Here is a 22,322-nt window from a genome sequence, read left to right as displayed (position 1 = left end):
AAAATTCACTTGCAGTCTTGTTTCTGTATGTGCATGCCCACTACAACATCATATAATTAATCCTAGTGTTGATGGCAGTGGAGGTGACGGGCTCCTAGGTCCCAAGCCGACGGAAATCATTCATAGGTTGGATCTGGGGCTAAGGAGTTGTTGGGTTGAACACACATAGACTTATCCGGAATAGTGTTCTTTTTTATTTTTATCTTTTACTGCGATAGTTTTCATTGTGTTCATTCTCTTTTTGTTATTGTGTGTTCATGAGCTTGATGTGGCACAGAGGTCACAGAGGACAACTCTGTGCTGTTGTTTCCCTCCTTCCATGGATTCCAGGGACCAACTCAAGCCTCGAGTTACCAAGCTTGGGTGACAAGCTCCATCACCTGCTAAACCATCTATCTCTCCAATCCTCTTCTGTTCATTCTTAACCCCAGTGTTCTAGAGGAGCCTTGATAAACCGTGAAGACATGAGTGTTTATTTTCTTAGTTTTTCTCTTGGAAACTGGCTGGGTGCTCTTTGGTGATTATATATATTTGAGTGAAACTATTTTCACCCCCAAATCTCCCTGAACTAGTCTTTCTTTTTCTAGATACTTTTTATCTAACCACTTCCTCAGCAAGAGCTCGCTGTCAAGCTCTCTAGCTCAGTCTGAAGCAGCCAGTGACTGGAGCCTTCGCTGCCTATTATCTCTCCAGGCTTTTCTCTTCTATCCCCGGGTCTCAGTCAACACAGTCTCCAGATTTGCTGATTTCCCAGCTCCCCTGGGCATAGCTGACAGGCTCTTAGTGCAAATATCAAATCTAAATTTAGCATATACATTATGATTATTCTTACCTCCAGCAGGCATGAGCCACAAAAAATTCAAGACTGGGTAGTAGACATTGCAGTTTGTATTTAACAAACAAGTTTTTAAAATGAAATTTTGAAACAGTACCTGTAGTGCCGCAGAACCTGAGAAGCCCAAACAAAAATATCAAAAGCTTCCTGCTCTCACTGGCTGCCTCTAGTGCTGGCAGCAGGGGGCAAGATAAGAAGGGGTGATGAAGGAACCAAGCCCTTGGATGCCCGTCTCTGCCCTCTAATCACCTTTACCCTTGACCACCTTTCAAGGTTTTGTTTCTGTTTTCCAGTCTAGAGAGTGTTATCAGAAGATCAGAGAGATAAACCCCAAGCTGCAGACTCAGGTGAAAGGTGAGACTGTCACTGCTGGTGTCCAAATCCAGTTTGTCTTTGCTGGATGCCTCCCACCCTGGTCAAGGCCACAGCCTTACCTTTCCTGCGCTGCCCAGCCCTTGGTGTTTGCAGGCTGCGGTGCTCATCTTCCCTCTGTTCTCATGTTCAGACTCCTCCGTTTCTTTTCTTCCATGCCATCTTCCCATAGACTTCTAGATAGCCCCAAATTTCCAAGATGGCTTAAGACTCGGTTTAGATTTGTCTTTGCTCCTAAACGGTTGCTTCCTGAAGAGGAGTCTGAATTATTTTCTTGCTTTGGACTTCCCATCCTTGAAAGGAAGAAAAGAAGGGAGTGGGCAAGGGTGGGGGAGAGATGGGGGGATCTTCTATATGGTTCTTTCGATTGTTAGGGTGTTTATTTTGCTTTCTTTTGCTTGGTTTGCTAGAATACCTAAATCAAGTCACTCTTCGAGAAAAGGCGGATCTTCAAGAGAAGGAAGCTCGTGAGTCTCTGGATTCCAGAAAGAAAACAGCAATGACGACTAGAAATCTCCTGGAGACCCTCTCCAAGCCTGACCAGACACCCTTGTTCTATGCAGGAGGCATTGAGATCCTGACAGAAATGATGACAGACTGTAAGTTAGACACGTGTGTGGTCTCATGAGCATTGTCCTTGGGAAGGCATGGGGCCAGGGGTCTGAGTCTGTGAGACAAAGATCTCCTCCCTTCTGTAAATATTGATTGAAAGTCTATGCTAATATAGGTGCAAAAAAGGGTCTGGAAGATATATACCTCGCCCTGTGCCCCATCCTCTTCAGAGAATGCACTGACTCAACACTCACGCAGTAAACACCACTCACAGCACAAGACACACATGGTGTCCAACTGCTCCCCATGCCTCTATTACATACTCATACCACACACAGCCCATGTTTATATTTAATTAAATATAAATATTAAATATATCCGTGTACTGATTCTGTAAACTTTCCCTCATGTGTGTTCCCCACGTCTTGCTCACATCCATTCTTAACACCCTATGCCATGTAGAAAGAGAAGAAATGATAACTATAGGGATCGCCCCAGATGCACTTAACACCTGCTTGGAACATGAAAATAGTTTCAGAGGAAATATTTCTGTCTTGTAACGAGAGCATGTCATTCTGTTACCAGTTCCTGTAAACACTGATGGCAGAACTTAAACAACTTTGGTTGCTCAGTGATAGAATGTCATTTGTACAAATGGATGGAGTCAGGCCGGGCGGTGGTGGCACACGCCTTTAATCCCAGCACTCGGGAGGCAGAGGCAGGCGGATCTCTGTGAGTTCGAGGCCAGCCTGGTCTACAAGAGCTAGTTCCAGGACAGGCTCTAGAAACTACAGGGAAACCCTGTCTCAAAAAAACAAAACAGAAACAAAACAAAACAAAACAAAAAACAAATGGATGGAGTCTGTGGTCCTGCTTTAGTATAGACCAGAGAGGCAGCCCAGGTGACCCCCTCGACCACTTCTTAGAAACTGTTAAGTTCTTCTCCAGAGACTGGAAATGGCCTCAAAATAAACATTGAGAATCAGATGGCTTTCTGGTTTTCCCAGCTCCTATATGCCCTCTAAAGATTGCAGAGGGATGAGTTGAGACGCTGACATTTTCTAAGAAGTCCCTCTGACTGTGACACATTGAACAGCTGATGGCAGTTGCGTTTCTCAGAGTGTGATGGTCCAGCTAGATTTTTGATGATCACACTGGGATCTGGTGATCAGCTTGGCCATGCTGCAGCTGGACGCCAACCTGGTAGATCAGAATCCTGACTTGGTTCTTGTGATTTTGTTTCAGGCACAGAACGGACCTTGTTCAGAACGTATGGTGGATTCAACACCATCAGTGACCATGCGATCATAAGAAGGTAGGGATATTTGGAAAGCTGTGGCGCACCACGTCTGTCTGCGCTCTATGCGCCACCATACAATTCGTGAGCCTGGCAAGGGGCTGGAGACTAAAACACACAAAAACTCACAGACAAGAGACACAGGTCATCCTTGACGCCAGAATGCCCTCCTTTATTGTGTCCAGGGGCAGCTTATATAGGGATAGCCACACCCCAGCCAAACGCACCAGAAACCATTCCCCTGCCATCAGGAACTCCTGAGGGTCTCATGCTCAGAGCAGCTGTAGGCACTCATGCTAGGGGAAAACAAGTTGTTTACAAGAAATTCAGGATCTGGGGGTTCACAGCTCCCAAGAGAAAGAGTCAGATGTCTATCAAGAAAAGGCAGATAGCCATGTGTGTGAAAGCAGTTACTGGCCACACAGGCAAGGCCTTTGGACTCTTTGTCCTTCTTCCTCAGTCAGCAGGGTGACCCTTGAAAGAGCACATGCTAATTGCCTTGAGCTCTCGGGTCTTTGGCATCACGTTGCAGCTGACAGAGTGAGCCTGTCACAGGCCCTCTCCATACTCCCCAGCCAGACAAACAGCATTCCAACTGCTTTCTCAGCACCATTTGTAAGATTTTCATTGCCCTCATTTTTCATTCTCTGGTCATTTTAAGCAAGTAGAAGCAGCTGGGTCCTGGTTGACTCCATTTAGAATTTTATCTAAAACAAGACCTACATGGAAGGTGGTGGTATGTGTTTATTTAGTGTTGTGCTAGGATGATCCAGGAGGCTGAAGAACCTGGTGTGGATTTAATGTTTGCATGTTGACTCATCACTTGGCTGTCCACCCTTCTCTGTGTTCCCATCCCTGTGTTTTTAGCCTTTGCCTTTGATCTGGAACTTTGGAATCAGTGATGGGCAGCCCCTAGGTTGTGGTGACCTGTGGATACACCTTTCTTTCTTTCTTTCTTTCTTTCTTTCTTTCTTTCTTTCTTTCTTTCTTTCTTTCTTTCTTTCTGTCTGTCTGTCTGTCTGTCTGTCTGTCTGTCTGTCTGTCTTCCTTTGAGAGAGAAAGAGATATTGAGAGATCACTATGTAGCCCTGGCTGGTCACTCTGTATGTAGACCACACTGGCCTTGAACTCACAGAGACCTACTTGCCTCTGCCTCCTGGGTGGTGGAATTAAAGATGTGCACCACCATGTCCAACTTGGATATGCATGAAAAAAAAATCTCTTAACTATCCATTTGATTGATGAGTCTGGGGGCAGAACTCAGGGAAAAGAAAACAAGACTAGTACCAGATTCCACATTGCTCTCCCTGTCTTCTCTAGGTGCCTCTTCTCAGCAGGGAAAGATGCAGTTGAGGAGGTTCTCTGCGTGGCTGTTTTAAAGCTATGGCAAGCAGTGTGTAGTGACAATGGTAAGCCCGGTTCTTCACTGTTACTTGCTAACTGTACATCTCAGAAGGAAGAAGTGCATGGTTTAGTCTGGGAGTTCTCCCCAAAGGCCAGCCCTGGGAGAACTGACGTCTACATCCCATGCTTTTTCTTCCCCCAAAGTATGTGGATCCCAAAAGCAAGTTCTATACTGCATTCCCCAGCCCCCACCTCATCTTCTTCCTCTTTTGCTCCCCCTTTCTCCTATTTATCTTCCTCCTAGTCCTTTTTCTCCTTATTCTCATTGTCCTCCTCCTCTTCCCCTCCCCACCTCAGGACACTGGAATGGAGAGTGGACAAGATCACTGTCAGCATAACGAGTGCTTTCCCCTCCGCTCCCCACCACCGCCCGTTCCTCTCCCTGCTCTGCGGACTAATGACTTCTGCTCATGTCGTGAGCAATGGAGATCATTTCCTTTCTCATCTGTTTGAAAATACTTTGGTTTTGCTGACCATGGCGCCCCTTGCAGCATCTTGAGATATACGGCCACCAGCCAGCATCTTTGGACCCTGATTAGTGTCTGTTACTGAAATAGGAAAATGCCAGACGGATTTTCTTTTGTCAACTCTTACCTTTCTTGATACAATGTTCTCTGGAGATCATTACGTTCTTGCACAGTCTTCCCTTTGTGACTTCCGTGTATATCAGGATTTTAAGTTTTTTCCTTCCTCTCAAAGAAATGTGTTTCACAAGAATAGATTTGCTCTTTGGACAGGAAACACTAGAAATGAGGACAATGGCAGGGTGGAGCCTGCAGAATGTGTGTACCGTACCAGCTGGGTGTGAGGAAGCCATCCCGTTTCATTTGGTAGATGGAAGGACAGAGAACTTAAAGTGGGCTGTAGAAAACCAGCCTATCAGGAAGCCCAGTTACTGGACAGGTCAGTCGGTACAGTCAAGCTCCTCAGTTTATCTCAGAACCCACATTAACAACAACAGAAAGAAACAAAAACAGGTGTGGTGGCATGCTGGGAATGTGGAGACAGGTAAACCCCAGGGCTTGAAGGTCAGCCAGCATGGCCTAGTTGGTGATGTCGAGGTCAGTGAAGGCCCTGATCAAAGAGAAAGGAAGAAAGGCTTGAATGATGCCTGAGTATGACATGTGAGTTATCCTCTGGCCTCTGTCCATACGCACACACACACACACACACACACACACACACACACACACACACACATGGACATGCATGTACGTGCACACACACACAGACCCCAAAACCAAGAATTATCAAAGTTCCTTGCTCAGGGCTGTGTGTTTGCCAAGATTCCCGAAGGAAGCTGAGAAAGGCATAACTTGGTGGCTGTCCTTACTCTCTGTGAGTTAGGCATAATAACCCAGATACTTTTGCTTCTGCAAGCTTTGGAGTCGCTTTAATATCTGAGAAATATTGCCACCTGGAGTCTGCACATGCTGGGTCTCAGGCTCATGAACTCTTGACATGCCCAACTCAATACACACAAGCCATTTTTTTTTTAAGAAGCAGAGAATGAGCAAACGCAGAAACATGAGTGGCATATTGTTGAGTCAGAGAGAGAAGTCACTTCCGGCATATCCACAGTGACATACCTCTTTCAACAAGGTCACACCTCCTAATCCTTCCCAAACAGTTCCATCTGGGGACCAAGCCTTCAAACACGTGAACCTATGGGGACCACTCGCATTCAAACCACCACATCTTGAGAATCATTACTTCCAAAAGCCAGGCAGCCAAAACCTTTAACGCAGGAACCTTTGCATATATTTCCGATTCAAACCAGGACACCCTCCCTCTGGTCTGCGCTACTGTGTTTCATTTCTTATGCTCACACTCCTGCCATGCCCTGTCTGCTCCTACATGCCTGCTCAGAGCACAAAGCAAGCAAAATCTAGTGTCTCTATGGGAAGAGCACACAGTCTATTATATTTTGGAGGTGTACTTCTCCCGTGATATCATAGTTCCTTAGGAAGAATAAAAATGGTTGCTCTGGCCACCGCCTAAAGGCTGATGCTCTGATTATATTTCAGTTAAGCCAAATACTTTTCCTTCATTCATTTCCACATTCCACCCACTGAGAAAGCTTTTATAAGAATGATAATAGTGTAACTAATCTCTGAGAGCCAGTCTCTGTCTGACACCAGCAAGCAGTGGCTCACTGAAACCTCATTAAAAACTTTAGCAGGTGGGTCATTGTCCTCATCTTACTGATGAGGAAGCGGAGGGCCACAGGAGTTAGTGACTGGCAAAGGGCATCACTCTGCATAGTCAGACACAGAAGGTTGGCCACGGAGTCCAGTTCTTATAAGTCTTTATCCTGCCTGGAAAATGTGTTAAGAATGAGCCAGCTTCCTGTTAGGTGGTGGGTGACAGAACTCGCTTCAATGCCATCAATGGCAGCTCCAGGCAGATTAACACCTGTGTTCTGCAGAGGAAAACCAGCGCCTGCTTGTGACCCACCCAGACATGGCCACCCTGTTGCCTTCCTTCATGACCTGCAGAGTCCTGATTATCCAGCAGCAGAGCCTGGCCCTGCTACTGCAGCTCACCCAGACGGAGAACGGCAGAAACCAGGTCATCAAGCACCTCGACCTGATCCGGTAAGCCTGTGCCTTTGGGATCTTTGGCCCCTCGGGTCACCACTGTGTAGATGAAATCAAGCTGCCCATCCCTCCTGCTGTCGCTGGTGTGTGTTACCACCAGGCTGGCATGGGTCTTCATGAAAGAAAATAACAGAAGGAGACTCTGAGGGAAACCCTATCAGGAAGGTGTCTCGACGAGCTCCTGGTTGAACCCAGAACCATGCCCAGTTTTGATTCTTCACAAGCAGAGACCATTGAACTTGACAGGGCAGCACCTCCACAGGCAGACAGGGGACCCAGCCTGGAAATGGACCACTTGCTTCTGCCTCATTAGACTCAGGCTGTTCCTCCCCTGGCTTTTCCTATGTTCTTCTGTTTGACACAATGCTAGAATTTCGTTTTGCATGTCTCTTAGGCATTTCTTAAGTGTATATTAAGAGTATAATTTCATAAAACAAGTCCATTTGTGTGGGGTTTTTGCAAAGACTGAGACACATGGGGATAGTATATGCCTGACTTCTAAAGGGATTTTCTAAAACAACTTACCTGGACCACAGTGACTCTTTCTGTTTGTTTGCTTATTACCTATTTGTGTATGGACAGATGTATCGTTGTATATCTGTGTGTGTGTGTGTGTGTGTGTGTGTGTGTGTATGTGTGTGTGTATGTACCGAGGGTGGGTGTGGTTGCACTTGTATGTACAGGTGCACAAGTATATGCATGCTTGTGGAGGTCAGAGGTCAATCTTGGGTGTTGCTCCTTAGGAACCATCTACTTGTGAGGCCATAGCCCTGTCACTAGGACCAGAGACCTCTGGTTAGGCAAGGCAGGCCAGCTAGCAACCATTAGTGATCTATCCGTCTCTGCCTCCCTGTGCTGGGATCACTAGAGTGGCTACCATGACCCACTTCTTCAGGTGTGCTGCAGATCAGACTTGGTTCTCAGGCTCGGGCGGTAAGCTCTGTAACTGACTGAGCTCTCTCAGCCCATATTTTTATTTATTTTTCAATTTACGTTGCTTACTTGTCTTCTGGTTATAAATATGACCATTTGAAATTGACATGCAATTTTTTTTTTAGATCAGAAAGGTTGAACATCAACCTTTTCCTATGGTTTAAAGTGATAGAAATAACTTTCACCATGGCCTGCTTTGTAAACGTTTCAGAGTAACTTTGGAGCAGAAGTTAATCTGTTAATTTCTTCACTGCTGTAACATTTTATCTCCCGTGGTAACTTGGGGGAGTGTTACTCCCTGGTCACAGAGTGGGCCAGAGATGCTGCAGCAAATAAGGCCACACCAGCCAGCCATTCCCTGGAGCCCAGGTCCTATCTCTTTCCTCTGTAAGAAAAGTAGCCAATCTCTCTGGACCAGGCTGAGCCCTCTCACCTATCTAGTAAGGAGTCCACTGTGTGCCAAGGACAATGTGTCCTCTGTGGGTAATGAGAGTGGTTTAGGAGAGGTGTTTTGTCACATGGTGAGGGAGCTTTCTTGTTTATGTCTCCTAAGACTAAACCAGGATGACCCTGGCTGTTGTCTGTCCTTGGTGCTATTCAGGTTCATCAGCATTCATCTTCAGGACCACGAAAATAGAGTTAAATTGGTGTAGGAGGAATTTGGACCAACTCCAAAGAAAATTATTTCTGATGGATGAGCGCTAGAGTACACTCTTGAGGAAGTCAAGGATTTGCAGAGGCTTGAGAACACCTGAGCTCTAGACACCATCTAGCCCATCCCCATCCAGCATGGGTGCCCCTCTGCAGTGCTCCAACCCCGTCCATGCACGCTCCCCTCTAGGGAAGACCCAACACTTTCACTGTGTCTGTTTCCTTTCGACTTGGGCCAGGCATTAAGACAGCTCAGAGACTGGAGGTCTTCCCAGCTAAGGAGGATGTGATACACCTCCCCCCCAGGTAATCCACCTACTGCCAGAATTACCCTATGAGTTGCCTATCCCATGGCTCTCTGACCCAGGGACAGCCCAGATGATGGAGGGTGTGAAGAATACATCAAATTCTGCCACTTTCCAGCACTAGGGGCCACACACTAGGCTTTTCGAATTCAAGCACCCCACTTCCTATATCAATTCTTGGGTGATTCAGCCCTTCCCAGAACAATCTGCTAAACACACTCTGTCCCTTAAAAGTGAGTGCCTGCTACACTCCCAAATAGCCAACCCATAGGCTATTTCCTGTCTTGCTGTTACCCCATTGCCCTGAGGCATGGTCCTTTTGACCAGACCCTTCTGGAAACATCATACCATGGCTGTCAGGATATCATATATCCTGTAATTGGAGACTTTTCTGTCCCACCCTGTCCTGCAGTCATTTCCAAATAAGAGACTTAGAGACTTAATAGTAATTGTAAATGTTTGGTTGGTGGCTCAGGGTTATTACTAGCAAGCTTTATATTTATATATAGATTTAGATTTAGATTAACCCATGTCTATTCATTTATGTATTACCATGTGGTTTATGACTTACTGGTAGCAAGATGCTCTGGCATCTTGCTCCTTGAGTGGCTGCTGGCGTCTTCCAGACTCCATCCTTCTTCTCATGTATGACTGCTTGGATTTCCTGCCTGGCTCTACCCTGCCTTGCCATAGACTAAAACAGCTTTATTTATTAACCAAAGAGAGCAACACATATTCACAGCGTACAGAAAGACATCCCACAGTACATCCTGTTCCTCCTCCCTCCTTTATAGTTCTTCCTTCATGCTTTCCTATGCCACTCCCTCTTGTGCATGCAAGCCAGCAGCTCCAGGATCCTACACTGGCTGTTTTTCTTGTCTTGGACTTTAAGAGACAGAGACTGTCCTCTCTTGTGGGTTAGATGGAAGCACCCTGTTACTAGATCCTGTCTCCTTCTCTCTGAATAGCATACCAAATAAAATGTGATTTTTTTTTTTTGCCCCTGTCTCTTTCACCTGAATTTTCCGTCTTCACATGGGGCATCCCACTTCCATTTGCCTAGGATTTCTATAGTTGACTTGTAACCACCTTCACCACAGGCAATAAGACAGCAGCTTGCCAGTTCTTGCTCATTAGCATCTCCTGCGTCATTCTTGGTATTCTCCTCTTTGGTCTCTTATCATTTCTTCTCAGTCTTTTAATACCTTCTCCTTTTTAATAGCATCTCTCATGCTGCCACTGCCACAGCCCAGTTCCATGACCTTTATCATCAGGACAAGCACACATCTCCCTGATGGGATTCTCTGTCCCCCTGTCCTACCTTCTCCAATCTGGCCTCCATTAAGCCAGCCAAAAAATGTTTCTAAGATGCACATTGGTCCTGTTGTTTTCCTTTTTAAAATTCTAAAGTGACTCTCCATTGCCTATAAGACTATCTTAAACTCGTGAGATACAATGTCTAGAAGTCACCTGGGGCTTGGCTAAAGTGCAGCCTCCCAGAGATTTGAAGTTTAGAGTTGTCTAGGAATCTGCACCCCACCCTACCCCTATCACTATCATCCAGAAAACTACCTACCCATCACATTTTGGAGAAGGTGAACCTTGGGGGTTGAATCCAAACTTCATCAAAGACTCTAGAAGACCCATCATGAACTGGGCATCATCTAGTTCCTACACCTCCCTGCACCTTATTCTCCTGCATCCTAAGAACTGATGGCAATGAGCTGCTAGATGTCCCCAAAGATGTCTCATGTTCTGAGAGTACCTCAGGGCATTTTGTCTGACATGTCCTGTCCTGTCTCCATGTGTCTGACACTGGTCCACAAGCTTGCCAATGCCAGAACAGTGTCTCGTTTAATCTCTGTGATCCTAGAACCCACCTTGTTGCCTGGACAGTAGTCAGTGGCACATTAGCACAACTGGTTGGTAACTATCACTGTTCTCTGAAGATGGAGCTAAGACATCATCTCTGTGGCAGCAGCCTTTTCATCTTCAGCCCCTGCACAGCTCCTGATGGGTAGACTCTGAGGCCTTAGCATGAGTCTGTTCTAGCACATTCCTAATGCTTTCCTTCATTGTACGTGTGTCACTGTAGACCAGAAACTAAGTGCTGAGCACAGTAGGTAGCATGCCAGAGCTGCTCAGTTTTCTGGAGGGGACTCAAATCTTTCACTTCTGGTGTTCAACAGTAGGTCCTCTTCAGGCAGCTTGAGGTTTCATAGCTTTTTCTGGCAACTGAACTGAACTGCTTTTCCGGGCTCTTTTTACAATCATCTCTAAACCCTTGAACCTTTTCTGCGTCAATCAGTAACCAAAGTGAGTCTTCCAGCTCCGTTCCTCACTTATAATCTCCAGCTCTCGGTGGAGGACTCGAACTCTATTAAACCCATCTGCTAAATTCAGCAGCTCATCAAGATCTTGTGAATATTTATTCCATCGCCTGTCTTATTAGGGGGCCCTCCCACTTTAGTTATGAGCCGATTAGCGAGTGTGCCATGTAGATGTCATCCAAGTTAATACACTTGACCGAGACACAGCCACAGGGCAGAGCTCCAGAAACTCCTTCCTTCCAAGCTGCTGTTTGATAATTGGAGAACTTACATTACTACTGTTTACAATCTGAGAATTCACACGGAGTACTACAGCCATCCTGAAGGATGGTGTCCACAGGTGGGTAAGGACCCAGGTCTCCTGACTGGGCACAGTTGGTTCATCCCTCAGCTTTTCTTTCCTGGACGCCGAGGCTTTACTGGAGACTCTGAGTTTGAAGCTGGCCCATTCAGAGTTATGTGTGCTGTTGTTTTTAATGGCTCTTTGCAGACTGTGTGAAGCGCTGCTGTCGTTTCTTGACTTCTCAGACAAGAAGGCCAATACAGCCATGGGGCTACTCACAGATTTGACTCTAGAAGAAAGGTAATTGTTTTGTTTTGTTTCTATAGAATGACAATTCTTCAGCCCATGTTAAGCTTTGTGGTTTTTGAAAAATGCCACCATCTACAGAGACTAGACAAATCTCCAGGTGAGCATTACAAGATGCGCTGAGCGAGGACACCAATGGCTTCCAGAGGGCAATGGTCATCCGCTCTCAGCCCAGCCCCTCCACGTAGAGGGTGACCCAGTCCTCAGTGGGCGTGGAGGCCATGACACACAGTCATCCTTTCCTTCTATCAGTTCTGCGTGGATTCAATCAACCATGGATCAAAAGTACCTTCTAAAAGTCTATGCTGAACATGCCCTTTCCTTATCATTCCCTAACCAAGACATAGTGGGTATTCACATAGCACTTTATATTGCTCCAGTACCATAGCTACAAATGCTGAGACATGGCTCAGAGTTTCCAGCGGGTTAATAGGTTCTGCAAGTACTGTGTCACTCTGTGGAAGGAACCTGGGCAGCGGCACGGCTTTGTATTTGTAGGGTCCTTGGCCCAGTCTCATGCAGACATCGGGAGGATGGCTACTGAAAACAGTGCTCCTTGCAGTGAGATTCCGGCTGTGGCTCGGGGAAGCTTCCAGCCTCTTGGCCAGTGCCTGGTACATGATAACCGCTGGGAAATTTGTGTTGAATGAATATAAGTGAGCAAGCAGAGGAGAAGGAACAGGGAAACGTAGCCTCCTCTTTGGTTGCCAAAAATACTGAATAGCTAGTTATCTCTTCCTGCCCATTTGTTTTGGTTTTAGCTGCTGGGGGAAGGTGGTAAAAATCCTAGGTTTTTTAGAATTGTTATAAATTCTTAAGTCATTTCTTATGAGCTTTGAAAACATTCGTTGCATCCATTGTGATTCTTGCCTGGAGAGAGTTAGGGAGGAACGAGTTAATAACGCTCACAGGTGGGCTGGCTGGGGGCTGGGAGCATAGCACATGATACCAACACATGGTGATGTACGACTGGGCCTGCTCAGCAGCTGTGATGAGTGAACATGTGTTCCCTGTTCCCACCTGCACTGGGAACATGGGACACATGAACCCAGAGCAGAAAGAAGGGTTGCAGTCAATTTGACAGAGCCAGGGAGTTCCAGCTACTTCTGCTTACAAGAGCTGGTGCCGAAACCTGATGTCTGACATCAAAGATTATTCTCTAGGCTTAGAAAACATGTCACGTGATAATTTTAGGCACACAGAACAAATCATGAGTGCATATTGGAAGTCACATAAGCCCTGTCTGTAGCTCTCTGAGACGTCGCCTGAGATGACAGCCTCGAGGCATACTTTGTGTCATTTAAAACTTACCCTAGCTGATGTTGTCCCCACAGATTCCAAGTCTGGTTCCAGGCCAACCTTCCAGGTGTCCTGCCCGCACTCACAGGTGTTCTGGTGAGCAAACCCCAGTCCTCTCCACGATGGCAGGCACTTCTTAGCCAGGACAGAGCCGCCGAAACACAATTTACATCCCAGCACCCGTGCTGTCTCTCAGCCTGATTAGTCATTTGCCCACAGCTGGAGCTTACACAGTTCTCCGTTATTAAGAGAACTCAACCACTGCAGACAGGACAAATAGCAGGGGCCAAGGGGCAGGACTGGCTGCAGGGGGAAAGATGCTCCATGTGGGTTGTGTCTTACCTGATGGTAGCAAGAGAGCAGCTCTCTACCAGAGTCGTCCTCAGCACAAAGTAGTGTCTTCAGGAAAGGGTGTGACTCTGTCCCCTGGGAGGAAATCACCCCATCAGGACAAGGGTAGCCGTGTGGGGAATGAAGCCTCTCCTGGGGGAGCATGCTGTGTGAGGAGAGCCATAAAAAAAACCCAGGAGACCCCAGGGGAGCATAACCACACCCCAACATCTTGCAGCTGGTTGGTGTAGAAGCCAAGCTTGTGACTCCATCATGTGACCAGGGTGGCTTGATTAATGTCACTGCATGACAGTAGGCTAGGTGTCTGATTCCTAGCCTTTTGGTGAGCAAGAGACACATCTGGAAAGTCCTATGGCATCATTTATCTGCTGTCTGTGACGTCACTGTCTCTGAATTCATTTGTAGAAGCGAGAGCCCAAGTTAACCAACCCCTCAGCCCTCTGCCAATGCATTGCCCTGATGGGAAACATCAGTGCTGAGCCTACTGCCCGAAGACACATGATAGCCTGTGAAGAATTTGGGGATGCCTGTTTGGACCTCCTGGTATCACAGCCTTTCCATTTAAACTTGGTCTCCCATCCTCCAGTGATGCACTGGCTTCTGTTTCCCAGGACCTAGGGACCGTTTGACTTATGGCTGCTATAGCTATAGGCTTGTTTGGGGGGGTGGCCTCCAAAATCCTCTAGATTAAGTCTCCCTGACCCTAGAGTAATTTTGAAGCTTTTCTGATGGAGCTGGTCACCCATTTCCACAGCCCAGTTTTCAGTGCAAGCCCAAGGCCCGCTGAGCCAGAGTGCTATAGCCAAGGTGCCCAAGACACCTTCTATTGCCCCTAAACTGATGCTAATTCCTAGTGTCTGCACTTCCGCCATTCCGTCAAGTCCAAGTATTGACAATACAGGGGCCGTGGGTGTCTCAAGACACTTGTCTAAGGGAAGAGATGACCATGAAAAGCTGAAGAAGGTTGATGAGCTTGTTTTGTTTCCAGGTCAAGTGTGAGGAGGAGATGGATGTGTTCAGAGAGGTTGCGTATACTCTCCTAGGGCTCATCATGAACTTGTGTCTTGAGGGTCCCTTCCTCTCTCAGGTACAGTGTTCTTGTCACTCTCCCTGGAGCCCTGGGACAGACATGTTGTGTTGGCTCATTCATGTATTCATGAAGTGAACAGAAGCGTGTGGCCCAGAACAGTCACAGAATAGGAATATGGAGGGCTGGAGGGATGCTCTGTCCCGCTGAGGGCAAGAGTCTCTCTCGTCTTCATTCAGAAAGCTGTGCATGTGTGCAGAACAGTCCCTACCAGGGCTGCATTTCAAGAGTCAAATAAACTGTGTTCTCTGCTATGGAATCACTGTCCAGAATTAGAGGAGACACACATGGGAGCAATAAAAGAAGCCCCTGTGAGAGAAATGGGGACATGAATATTGTGGTTTCAAGAGGGAGTAGTTGGCTCTGTTTGATTGCTTGGAAGACACTCTCCAGAAGATTCTATTTGAACTATAAAAATGCCTCCTCCCTTCCCCATGATTATAGATGTGGGCGGTGGACATGAGCCGGAAGTGCCTTTCTCTACTGAACAGCCAGGATGGAGGAATCCTGACAGTAAGTTTCTCTAGGGAGCGGACTGACAGTTTCTTGTTCTAGTGCTGTTTTCATATTAACAGGTCGTACCCTATCTGCAGTCACCATCTTTGAAGTCTCTGTAACTCTGAAGTACATTGTGGGTGAACTCCTCAGAGCCGTGCCCACAAACACACAAATGACAAATTCTGCCTTCAGTCTGAGAGGATTTGGTGACTGGTCCGCATACATGTGCACGTGAACCTTGTAGAGTCCAGAAACCCACTTTAAGAATGTCTTGACTGTGTGGTCTAGAATCCAGCCATTGAATGCAATCTTTATTATATTTTAAGAGATCCTTCAGCGGCATGTGCCAGAATGATTCCTTAATTCTGTTCTAACACTTGGCTGAGCAAACCGAAGACAGTCCCGTGGGTAGGGCAGTGCACGTGGAGAAGAGTGTTAGCATGATTCTGGAGGCCTTTGGGCGCCATCTTAGGGCACACTCTTCACTTACTCGTGTTTCTGTCAGTGCGGGACCTAAAACCTGGACAGACAAGGTGACATTCAGGACAGGTGTCAGAAAACAGTCCCTTAAAAACTGCAGGCAGAGGGATTGGCTTCAGACCTCCCCAAGTTGTCCTCTGACCTGACCCCCATGCGAGCATTGTGGCAGGCAGACACACACACACACACACACACACACACACACACACATGCACTCATACACACAAAAACAAACACAAACACACACTAATATACACATACACTCACACATATAAACAACACACACAATAATAAATAATTATAATTTTAAGATTGTTAAAATGAAACAAGAGCTGGGAAATAAAACAAATGAAATCTCCCAGGAAGTTGAACCAAAAGCCAGAGACTTGGAAAGGTAAAGATAAATGAAAACTGAAACTCCAAAGGTCCTGAAAGTGGAGGTTTCTAGGGAGGACCCTACTGACCCTGAGGGCTGGGAGGCACCTGAAAGGACTGATTATCAGGGTTGAGATCCGGTATAAAGCTGAACTGCTCTGGGTCTCTGTACAAGGAAGCAGTATTTCCAGGCCTTTGAACTGCCTGCCTGGCAGGTTTATTTAAAAAAAAAAAAAAAAAAAAAAAAAAAAAAAAAAAAAAAAAAAAACTGTTTGCTGTGTGTTCCTTGGCCATTATATTATTCAAAAATCAAGGAATAGATTTTTTTTTTTTGCCTAATCAAACTCCTCCCCATTAACCTTTAAAGGTCGTCAGCATTTCTGGAAGAGGTGTTTAATCATCCTCTCTGTGTCCCCTCAGAGAGCCGCAGGTGTTCTGAGCCGGACCCTCTGTTCCTCTCTAACCATCGTGGAGGAGGCGCTGGCAGCAGGTGTGGTGAAGAAGATGATTAAATTCCTGCAGGTACAGTAACCCGACTGCTTACACCTCCTTGAATGTCCTGAGACACCTGTTCAACTCAGGAGAGCAGGATGAAGGTGGGCTTTGTTCAGTTAACGTGCCGCGAGGTTATCCCCACTGGACTAGCGAGCCTCTTCCGCCTGTCTGCCTGGACAGTGCCCTGGACAGCGACAAAGACCGTTGAACGAATAAGCAAACTGATGATGAAAATTGCTTGCCCTCCAAGCCCAGCTTCAAAACACACAGTCTCTGTCCTTGAGCAAGGTGCTTTGAATGCCTTTCTGCGAGGCTTCTTAGGCCAATTGTTTTATTCACGGACTCCTTCTGTCCGTATCTGGAGTGCATTGGTGGTGACTCCATCTGTGAACTACGGAGGCTGCAGAGTCCTCGTGTGACCAAAGGATGTTGGAATTTCCTGAATGAATTGAGGGCCGTGAATCCAAGAGAGGAACTAGATTCACCTGGGAAGGCAGAGCAAATTATCAGGTGGCAGCTGCTGCCTCTAGATACCACTCGTGCTCTGCAAGGCTCACCCACGGTAGTGCTGCAAGGGTACTAAACCTTGGGCTGAGCAGGGCAGGAAGCAAACTCTACAGTGGACAAGATGCTGCCAGGCTAGGGCAGATGACAAGGGGGCAGAAGGAAGGAGCTCAGTTAAAACCGATACTTGATCACTACCTGTCATTGTTGCTACTTTGGGCACTGTGCCAGAGACTGCTGAATGCACGCGCACACATCCACACACATCCTGAAGACCCTGATATTGAGGGTTACGAATGCATAATCATTACCTCTCATAATGGTCTTGGTTAACAAGTCTTCATAGAGACTGTCAACCCTTATTCTCCAAAGGCCAAAGGACCCGGAAGAGTCATTTGCTTCCCTTAGGGGAAACATCTCTTAAACAGCAGATGTTTATATATAAATCACTGTTATCTAAACAGTCTTTCATAAACCCCCCAGTGGTGTACAGGGGACAGGCCTGCGTTTCTACCTGGGTAACGGGGCTAGGTTTACAAATGCGTACAAGTGACACTCCATCCTTGCTCACCTAAGATGCACACGCATTGCTTCATCTAATTATCTCACAGAAACCAAGAAGGCCCCTGGCACCATTATGATGATCACTGAGGTGTCTAGGAATGAATGGTCATCACCTTGATTTTGCTTTTCTGATTCTGTTCTGAATTGCAGACGGGAGGCCAGACTGCATCCCGTTACGCCATAAAGACACTGGCTGTCTGCACAAACAGCTGCCATTCAGCTCGGGAAGAAGTGACGAGACTTGATAAAAGTAAGTGACAGTTTGGTTAAGGGAGCCCACGCTTCTGTGGGGGACCCACCCTGGAAGCTGCAGAGAGAACCGAGGCTGAGGAGGGAGGAGAGGCCTAGGCAGCATCACTCCCTTGTAGCGTTTACACCACCGGATGTCAGTTCATCTCCCATCACAAAGTGTTCCGCTGACCTTTTGGCTGCACTTGGTAAAATGCCAGGCAGCTCAAATATCACAGGGCAGAAGCAGGATAGCTCCCTCCTCTCCCCGCAACTTAACCTGGAATTGTTTCTATAGTGATGCTTGAACGGACCTAGCACCAGCTCTCCTCCTTCGTGGATGGAGGGGAGAACAAAGCACCTTCAGCCATCAGAGAACAGTGGGAACTGTGGCTCTGAGCTCAGCTTAATTCACTAAGAAGGCTTTACCAAGTTAATCTGGAGTGTGTTAGATGTCTCTCCATTCTTGAGATAGGTGCCGAGGCTGCAGAGTTTCCATGTGACCAAAGAATGCTCTGCTCTAATTTCCCATGATATAACTTACGTCCTAAATCCTCTGCAGTTTTCAAAGAGGGGGCTCCCAACAGATGAAGCCTCCTAATGCCCTTCACACCTCCTCACTGTACCCTGAAGGGGACTAACCAGACGGGGCAAACCTTCCTTCTGAAAAGATACATTGCCTCTCGGTCAGACTGGCAGGTGACCGAGAGTGTGGGTCACCATGAGGACAGACTTTTCTGACACTCAAATCCGTTTTTAAGATAGTCTCATTTGTAGCTCTAGCTAGCCTGGAACTTGTCACGTGGACCATGCTGGCCTCGAACTCACAGAGAACTACTTATCTCCACCCCACCCCACCCCCCGAGTGCTAGGATTTTTATACCTCAGAGCATGGACACAGGGAGAGCTCATATGCTCCCAGGTTTCTAGAGAAGCTTGCCATCTACCCCTTCAGCCTCTCATGCCCCCTCATCAGCCCTTTTAGGCTGTCCATTGGAACTGCTCCTTGTGGCCATATTTCCCTGCAGAGTTCAACATTTTGATATCGCTGCTTGGCGCAGAGGATGAAATACTGGTGGGCAACGCTGCCCTCTGCCTTGGCAACTGCATGGAGGTGCCCAGTGCTGCCTCGTCCCTGCTGAAGACGGACATTGTGAAAGTGTTGTTGAAGCTGGCAGGCAGCGACTCCCAGAGGACAGGCGTGCAGCTGAATGCAGGCATTGCTCTGGGGAAGCTATGTACAGCCGAGCCCAGGTTTGTCGTGGTCACCACTGACCCAGGCCACCCATGTGGTGGTCACATCTCGGAAAGAGTGGGGCAAGCTCAGCACTGTGTGAAGAGCTCCATGCGGGTACCTCCTGCCTTCTCCATGGATGGGGGGTACCCCATGCCTATAGGGGCTCCATGAGCTGAGTCTCTGGAAGAAGGGTCCTTTGGGGGAACCACAACCTCTAGCCTGAGAAATGGAATGCATTTGACAGGGCTTGGTTCCATGCATATGGTCACCATCTTCTTGCCATTCCCTCCTCCAACCTGCTCCATTTTGCTTGCCCCTCCTTCCCCCCCCCCCACACACACACACATACACACACACACACACACACACACATATACACACACACACACACACACACACTCGTTCCATCTCTTCTCTCTCCCTTTGTTATTCAGATTTCTGTCACTGTGACAGAAAGTCCACTTACAGAAAGGTTTCCTTTAGCTTAAGGCCTCAAAGGCTTCAGTCTCCAGGTTCTTGTTGCTTTGGTTCTGTTAGCAGCACAGCGTCTGGTGTTGGGTACATGTGCTAGAGGGGCCTCTTCACTCACTTCGTGGTGACCAAGATGCCAAGAAGGACACAGGAAGGGCCCAATTCCCCGACTGCCTTTTGAGAACACTGTGGCCTAAATTCCTCCCACTAAGCCCAATGTACTAAAGGTTCTATCATCTTATCACATGAACTGGGATCAAGGCCTTAGCATATGGACATTGGGCAGACATTTAATATCCAAACTATAACATATCCTGTCTTTGCCTTGCCCCCGCCCCCCCCTCTCTTCTCTCCTCTCTTTCCTTCTTTATCTCTTCCTCCATTCGTCCCTTCCTCTTCATCTTCTTTTTTCCCCCTAGTTGGCCTAGAACTCACTTTATAGCTCAGGTTGATCACAATCCCCCTGCCTCTGCCTCACTAATGCCTGAGATTATGGGCATGCACTACCATGCATAGCTTCTCATCTCTGTCTTTTCTTTTCTGGAACAGACTTCTACTTCTTTGCTGATTGATTGCCTGATTGATTGATTAACTTGGATCTAGGCAAACAGAGGACTGTCGGTGTGGGTGACAGTCTCCTGCTGGAGAGACAGCTGCATGACAACACTCTGATGCCCCCCGCAAGAGACTTGCAGTTGAACTCTGCCCAGTGGTTATCATTTAGCTCTGCTTCCTGTTCCGGATCTGTTATGTGCTTAATCACCCACAGTGCATGTTTTGGGGTGTTCCCATACAGCCGTGCCATGATCCTTTGGAGAGAAGTGGGGGAGACCTTAGGGACAGGCTTGAGCACTGCTCCTGCCTTACAGCTGCACACCTCTCTTTTCTGCCCTCCCCCTATTCCCCGGAAAATGAGGGCTTGGATGACACTGAAAACACTTTCAAACTCTCTCTGATTGATCAAGTGGAAGAAAAAGATAAAATCTGTCTTCCACAGAAAGCAAAGCACATTAGCTATCGTGAGTTCAAAGTGGCAACCTGCTGGGGTGGGATAGAGGGGTTTCCCAAGAGCACAGCTTCATCTGCAGCCTGTCACACCTGACACTCAAGAAGTGTGTCTCCAGTATTGTGTGGGTTCCCCCAGAGCCCGACTTACCCTCTTTGATCTTTAGGGCTCCCCAGTGCCACCGTCACTTCCCCCTTCTACCGAGAGTGCTATGGCCCGTGTTTGTGGCCAGCCTCAATCTGCAGAGGTAACTGTGAAACGTGACACGTATCGACCTGAATTTTGTGTCCTGATTGCCACAGGTTTGCTGCCCAACTTCGAGAGCTTCACGGGCTAGAAATTCTCAACTCTACAATGAAATACATGAATGATTCCTGAGGGGCACGGTGCCTTGCATAGTCTGTGAACACACAACTGTGTGTCAGGGGTCATCGCTCTGATAATAAAGTCTTTCTAAGTACCCACTCCAGAGTGTCATGTCTGCTGGGTTTCCACCAGGAAGAAGAGAGCGGGTGGCCACCGCAGTAGAAATTGCTGCTGCTCACTCTAGCACACTTCACTGATGCTCTGAACTGTGCCCTCGTTTTCTACTGAGACCAGAAACCAGACAACCAAAAGCCTCATTTCCCAGATGCCCTTGCAGCAGCACCACTATCAGAGCACTAGACCCCGAGGAAAACATCAGGGGTATTTGGCAATGGTACTTCAGCATCTGCCTGCAGCTCTCAGACCATTAAGAGACTGGTGGCAGCACCAGGGTGATGTGACAATAGCTCCCTGAATCCCAGCTGCAGCTGTGACATGAGCTTTCATAATCTGTGGGTTGAGTGGTGATGGGTGGCTCCCTGTCGGAGCTCTTTCCAGTCCTGGGCCTGAGGGTCAGCATCACCACCTGGCTGCATTTTATAAGTGCTCGGTTTTCTATGTAAGGTGGTTCTGGACTTCCAGTGTTGGAGCACAGGCTTCTATTTACCAAAACTCAAATCATGCCCATTTATGTCCCTAACTCACCTCATACTCCTGTTTAGCTCTTTCCTAAAGATGCTGCTTCCTTTTCTGAGAGCTGGGATCACCTGTGGGCTCACTAATGAAAGATTTAATAAATGACAGTTCTCTGTCTTCTCAGTGCAATCACGGGCTGAAGCATTTCCGGGAAAGAGGCAGAATCTACACTGTACAGTAAGACAAGAATCTCCAAACCAAAGTTCCCAAGAATGGTGCCCCCTACCTCCTGCCCACTGTGTTCCTGTGTGTTGTGAAATATTATTCTAATTAGTCAAAGATGTGTTACATTTGTTTATGCTGCAGATAGTATTACTTTAACTGTGTAAAGATGTGTTGCATTTGTTTCACCTTGCCTGCCTAAAGCATCTGATTGGTCTGATAAAGAGTTGAACGGCCAATAGCTAGGCAGAAGAGGGATAGGAGAGGCTGGTAGGCAGAGAGAATAAATAGGAGAAATCTAGGCCTGAGAGGAGAAGAATGAGGTAAGAGAAGAGAGAATGAGGGAGTTGCCTGGGGCCAGCCAGGCAGCCTCTAGCCAGGAGAAACAAGAAACAGTGAGAGTAAGATATACAAAAAGAAGGGAGGAAGGTAAAAAGCCTGAAGCAAAAGGTAGATAAAGAGAAGCAGGTTAAAAGTTAAAGAGCTAGCCAGAATCGAGCCTAAGCTAGGCGATCATTCATAAATAATAAGAAGTCTCTGTGTCATGATTTGGGAGCTGGTTGGTGGCCCCCCCAAAAAAAAGCCTGGTACAACTGTGTGAGCTGCTTAACCTCTGTGAGATTTTCTGATCCATCAGGAAAACCTAGAATAATACATATCCAACCTACCTATGTTGTGAAGGTTATGTGGGATCC

General features: G+C 47.2%; 1 protein-coding gene across 1 annotated transcript in view; it reads left to right on the top strand.

The window, feature by feature from the left end:
• Ttc12 (tetratricopeptide repeat domain 12) overlaps positions 1-20,841 on the top strand; it is a 41,777-nt gene extending 20,936 nt beyond the window's left edge. The window contains exons 9-22 of the mRNA XM_038323337.1: positions 1,129-1,189; positions 1,618-1,806; positions 3,005-3,074; positions 4,377-4,465; positions 6,889-7,057; positions 11,770-11,862; positions 13,203-13,263; positions 13,924-14,061; positions 14,507-14,605; positions 15,050-15,118; positions 16,379-16,480; positions 17,672-17,771; positions 18,778-19,003; positions 20,766-20,841. Of these exons, the coding sequence (XP_038179265.1) occupies positions 1,129-1,189; positions 1,618-1,806; positions 3,005-3,074; positions 4,377-4,465; positions 6,889-7,057; positions 11,770-11,862; positions 13,203-13,263; positions 13,924-14,061; positions 14,507-14,605; positions 15,050-15,118; positions 16,379-16,480; positions 17,672-17,771; positions 18,778-19,003; positions 20,766-20,841 (1,542 nt within the window). The remainder of the gene's footprint in view (positions 1-1,128; positions 1,190-1,617; positions 1,807-3,004; positions 3,075-4,376; positions 4,466-6,888; positions 7,058-11,769; positions 11,863-13,202; positions 13,264-13,923; positions 14,062-14,506; positions 14,606-15,049; positions 15,119-16,378; positions 16,481-17,671; positions 17,772-18,777; positions 19,004-20,765) is intronic.
• Positions 20,842-22,322: the final 1,481 nt, after the last annotated feature.

The sequence above is a fragment of the Arvicola amphibius genome, chromosome 3, assembly GCF_903992535.2.
Source record: "Arvicola amphibius chromosome 3, mArvAmp1.2, whole genome shotgun sequence".
NCBI lineage: Eukaryota > Metazoa > Chordata > Mammalia > Rodentia > Cricetidae > Arvicola > Arvicola amphibius.
The sequence above is the reverse complement of the archived record's forward strand: the minus strand, read 5'-3'. Positions and strand labels throughout refer to the sequence as shown.